General features: G+C 30.2%; 1 protein-coding gene across 1 annotated transcript; it reads left to right on the plus strand.

Moving 5' to 3' along the window:
• Window positions 1–3643: 3643 nt before the first annotated feature.
• LOC111307407 (uncharacterized) lies at window positions 3644–5230 on the plus strand. The gene is given in 5 exon segments (XM_089751887.1): window positions 3644–3750; window positions 3905–4027; window positions 4193–4354; window positions 4430–4903; window positions 4905–5230. Coding segments are annotated over 5 exon segments (960 nt in total). The 3' UTR covers window positions 4999–5230.
• Window positions 5231–6000: the final 770 nt, after the last annotated feature.

Raw genomic sequence — 6000 nt, forward strand, 5'->3', positions numbered from 1 at the left:
CATTGGCAATGACAGTTAAAAACCCACAAAATTTTTATTAATTATTGTATGAATAACATTTCTTTAAATTGTTCGAATTAATCACGAATATGTTATAATAATTTAAACAATATCTCATACTTATGTTTTCAATTTTCATAAATATTAGAAACATATCTAGGAAGTATACATAAGAATGTTAATGACATGACTAAGGAAAAGGAAATGTTAATTTGGGAAAAATTAATAAAACTTTTTAGAAATTAAATACAAATAAAAAATAAGATTAACAGTCTAACTCGTCTTTGATGGGTTCGATCTAACTCGAACTCATAGGATTTTTTTTTTTTTAAATCGGATTTCGAGTTGGGTTGGGTTAGGGTTTTAGGTAAATCTGATCCGACCCGATATTATATAAAAATTATTTTTAATTAATTAATTATTTATTTATATATATTTATATAATTATATAGTTATATTTTAAAAAATAATATTTTATTAATTTCAAGTCGAATTAGATCAAATTTGAATATAAAAAATTTTAAAAAAATTTCAAGTCAATTCGGTTTCGAATTTTATGAATATAAAATCGGGTTAAATTTGAGTCGAGCAAAAAATCGATTTAACCCGACTCGTTGTCAACAATGTCTGAAACCCTTTTGTTTGAGAAAAACAGGTAATTTTTACCCTTGATGACAATAAATCTTTTGCCTTGCAAATTAGATTCTTTAATAAAGGCACCGTTCCACATTCTAAATATATATGCATCAATTCATATTAATTTCTTTCCTTTTTTGCTTTTTGTCGCTTGTGATTTTATGATCTCATATATCAATTAGTATTAAATCAATAGACTTGTAAATTGCATTAACTTTGAAGGAAACCTTAAAAATGGTAACCAATTTTTGTTTACCTATATATAATTTGCCTGGACAGAAACCAAAATGCCATGCCATTCACTACTCATCTCATTCTTGATCTCTAATACTTCATCTTTCCCATTTTGGAAGGTTCATTAGTTCATTTTCTCAACAAAAACCATGGCTGCTGGTTTTGGTTTGAACTCGAGGCATGCAAACAGTATGCCTGTTCTGGTTCAGCTTGACCATGCAAGGCAAGAGCCTGATTCAGGCCTAATTGCTTGTCGAATTTGTGATCATATTTTCATGAGCAGAAAAGCACTATTCGATCACATGGAGCTTCACCTTTTACTTGATGAATCTGCTACAAGAAAGCAGCTTTTACTTAGCCACTTGCAATCCACCCAAACAAGCCTCTTTGCCCACCGTTTCAACCAAAATTCTCCTCAGCTGCTATCAACCCGACAACAAGTCCTGCATCAGGAACCAAAGTTGTCGACGTTGCACAATGGTTATGCTTCGTCTACGCTGCCAAGAGAAAGAAACCCTTTATCCATTGGAACCAATGCTCGCAAACTCGATCTGCAGTCAACTGCCACATCGCCTATTCCGTTTCGGTTTAAGAACAACAACATGCTACCCCGAACACACCCAACACTCTCTGCTGCACCACAAATAACCTTTGTGCCACAGCCTCACGTAGATTATGTCACCAGGCCCTTTCTGGACCAGTTGGAGGCAACCTTACTTGTGGATGGAATGGCATCGTTCATGGACAGGGAAATAGCAGCTGGTAAATTAGGAGACCAACAAGTGTTGGATTTGACATTGAAGCATGGAAGGGAAGAGAACTAGGGATATATTCCTTTAATTTCTCTTTGGTATCTAGACTATGATAATACCTGTTTTTCTTTAGATGTTTGCTCCATTATTTACTGTGGTCACCCCAAAGTTTAATATTTAGGGTGTTAATCTTTCGATGTTGTACTAGGGTTTTCTTTAGCTATTTATGAAATTGAAAAGGGAATTTATCTTGTATCATATCTCACTTTACTATTCACAATATTATTATTCATTCATGAATTTTATGCGCAAAAATTTTAAATGCCATCATCGGCATTTTTTAATATATAAATCTAAAATCATATTAGTATTATGTCATAAAAATAAATTACTTATTATATCTAACTAATTTTTTAGTTAATTAAGTAGTTGACATTATTAGTTACATTATCACATTATCATTTTTTGAAAAAACAGAATATATATATTTAAATTTTGATGCCAGCCTATAAAAATAACATCAGAGAGAGAGAATAATATTTTTTTATAAGAATAAACATAGATTTCAGAACTGAGGGTTTTGACTTTAAATCTAAATCGTAATCCAAAAACCCAAAAAAAAAAAAAAAAGGATCAGAAATTTGTTGCAAAAATACAGTATTCTTTTCTTAAAAAAAAAAAAAACAATTCAATCATATATATAGACTATATCCCATCTCATTCAATTTCAGAGATGTCAAGGCTTTTTTTTGAAAAGAAAAGATGCCAAGGTTTGAAGGAGTATATATGGTAGAAACCTAAATTATACCACAATATTCAATTTCTATCCAAGTATATATATATATATATATATATATATATATATCCTCTAATTAATTTAGATGCAAAAAAAAAAAAAAAAACATGGGAGGTTACTCATTCTCTTTCGAGAGAAGACGTGTAGGAAGCCAGCTATATATATATGTAGGAATAATTTCTTCGTTGGCCCTTAAATGTTATAAAAGCAAATGATGACATATATATGGTTCATGAAGATACGATAACAAGGCTTATATATCTAGATATATATATATATATATGTTCTTTGCTTGTTTTCAATTTTTGAACCCTTCAAGTAAAAGTTTAAGCACTCATTTATATTAAAAGTACTAATTGATCATTTGGGCAGAAAAAAAAAAAAAGGAAAAAAGAAGCCTCATAAGTAGATAATATATGAATCTTTTACATTTGGTTGATCATTTTTGGAATTCATAACCTAGCTATCAAAACAAATCCCTCTTAGGTTTGATTTGGTAGGAAAAATAAAAGAAATTATAAAGATGAAAAATGATTAATTTAATGGTTTAGATATATAAAAAGAAAAAAATTGATTAGGAAAACCTAATTATTGTATTAATTTTTTTTTTAATGTTTCTCCTTTTCATTCTTTTTACCAAACAAAACTTTAAAGCCTAGCCTGATGTAGTTTACACCTGCTCATGAGCAATCCTACTTTTCTTCCTTGATTGTTTGAGCTTTTAATAATTTCTTATGAAGAATCAATTATTTGTTGGGTAACAAGAGCTTATAGTAGATTTTTTTTAATCAGTGATTTAAATATGCCATCTTTTTCCTTATTTACACATGGTAAATATTAAAAGAGAGAAGCATAATTATTGAGTGTATTCCCATTAAAGTGCAAAACCTTAAGTAATAGAAATTTTTTAAAAAAAATTCATCCATAGGCTTCACTGTTTGAGGATCCTAATTTTCTGTTCAATCAAACATTTCCCCTTTTCGCTGAAATTCATCAGTCAAGTAGATTTGGGTTTAGCAATTTCCCTGAAATATCTGAACTAAAATCATTGCTATCCAAACAAATAATGTTGGTCTGACCAATTTCTTCTTATAAAAATTGGTAAAATTCTTCATGACAACCTTTTATTAAGTTTCTGATGAAGAGATCGACATCTGATTTTCTCTTCTTTTAATTCTTAGGTTCATCTGCTTTTTAAGAAAAAAAACTTTTTAAGTTTCTATTCATGGGGACCTTTCTGCTAAACCAGATTAAGAAACAGGCTTCTTGTTTTCTTCAAGAAACGTACAAAAATGCAAGAATGGTCTTTAGTGATGTTACTGCTGCAGAATTGTAAGTCCAAAATTTTTGTTTTCATCTCTTTTTTTTTTAAGCTTTATCCAATAAATAATGAATCATCATTTTAATTTTCTGTTTGAAATATGGAAAGAGATTTCTGGAAAACTTATGAACATTGAGCATGATTTATGATCCTGATCTAATGAAGATTGGCTGAAGAAGCAACAAGTAATGATCCATGGGGGCCTGATGCTAGAACAATGACCAAGATATCTAAGGCATCATTTTACAAGGATGATTATTGGAGAATTGTTTATGTTCTACACAAAAGGTAATGAATCCAACATTGTTGACAATGAAAAAGAAAACCCATTTATTTTCTCCTCATAATTCTACCACACAATCCCGAAAAAAAAATGAACGCATCGCAATCATTTTATTAATAACAATCCTTTTCTTGAAGTTACTTAACTGGGAATCTGAAATTAATCTGCAGGTTGGATAGCATTGATTGGAAGCATTGGAGACAATCCTACAAAGCATTGATACTCCTTGAGTTCTTACTAACTCATGGCCATGAAGCCTTTGCTGAAGAATTTATATGTGATAGTGATGTTATTGAAGAGCTTGGAACATTTAGACATGTAGATGAGAAAGGGTAATCCTTTTTTTTTTTTTTTTTGAGGTTCCCCTTGTATTTACATATTCAATTTGTGCTTTTTTTTGTGAATAGGTTCAATTGGGGTCTTAACATGCAAAAAAGATCAGATAGGGTACTAGAGCTACTAGAAGGAGGAGAAACACTGAGATTAGCAAGATTAAAAGCCCTGAAAATAACAAAAGAAATCCAAGGATTTGGTAGTACAACAACTTCTCCTTCCTCAGCATCTTCCTCAGATTCATCAAGAGCTTCATCTTTTGGCTCATATTTTTCATCTTTCACATGCAATTATATAAATGACCTAGACAAATTGCTGACAAAAGAACCTGTACAAAATTATTCTGATCAAAGAGGCATCCAAGACGAGAGGACTGTTGAATTTCCCTCAGAAGATAAAAAATTGAACAGGGTGCACCTCTGGAATGGTCCACCAATTCAAGAAAAAGGGTCCTTGTTGGAATCTGAAGGGGAAGAAGGAGATGAAAAATCAGATGGTTTGATCAGTGGAATCTACTCAAAACTTGCTGGTATTAGTCCTTCAAAAAGTTGCTACAGGTCAGAAAGTGGCATTCAGGAACTTTTCTGATGTTGCAAAGGTTACAAACAATAGGCTTGGTCGTCAGTATTCTCTGAGATTTTGATAAAGTTATATGCAAAAATAAAATAAAATAAAGAGGATATGTGCTTACTTAAATTTCACTTGTAAGTAATAAAAATCCTAATAGTGCCTTGAATCAGTTTGCAAGGCATGCAGAATGAATGGATTAGACATGTAACCCTAAACAAATAGCAAACTTTGATAAATTATCTTTCTTTTTAAATTGTTTTCCCCAATTTTCAATAATTTTGCTAGGATATAGGACATGATAATGTCTTATGAAAAGCATACATGAAGTATATATATAAGAAACACTCTAGCAAAGAAGGGTTGGCAGAAGTGGTAAGAAGCTAATGCTGCATTACTACTTAGGTTTGAATTTTTTATAATTTTTTATTGATAGACGATTTATAAATTTAAAAATTTTACAGATAAAAATCTCATGAATCCGTAAATTTCAATTAAATTTACGACCTGATTTGATCTTAAAGATAGAATAATCTTCTTTACTCCTAAATATTTTTAGACAAATAAAAAAATAAAGAGACACTCTTGATCATAGTTAAAAAGTATTCATTAGAAGGAAAAAAAAAAAAAAAAAAACAAAGAAATGAAAGGAGAAAAGGTTTCCTTTTCCCTTGTCCAATGTAAATAATGGTTTTTTCTCTTTTCGACTTTATTACATGTTGAACAGTATTTAACATTGTTGTCCTGAGGAGCTTTAACAAAACATCCATGTCTTATTAATGTAAAAATTATTACAGCACTAACTTTTGTTTCTTTCTATTTGTGGTTTATAAATATTTGTGCTGGCTACCAAAGTTTATTTCTTATCATTACAACACTTGAATATTTGGTACTTACAAGTAAACATAAAACAACCTTCCCAATTCAATGGCTGAAAATTTTTTTCTCCAATTCTTCATTTCCTTTGAAAGTTTGACAACTACAACCCACCTACTTCCAACTCACCTACAGCTACAGAAGCAAGAATTTAATTACAAAATTAAAAAATAATTTCAACAATATTATAAATAAATTTTGG

The sequence above is a fragment of the Durio zibethinus genome, chromosome 22 (assembly GCF_047325235.1).
Source record: "Durio zibethinus cultivar Kanyao isolate XHJ-2024 chromosome 22, ASM4732523v1, whole genome shotgun sequence".
Taxonomy (NCBI): Eukaryota; Viridiplantae; Streptophyta; class Magnoliopsida; order Malvales; family Malvaceae; genus Durio; species Durio zibethinus.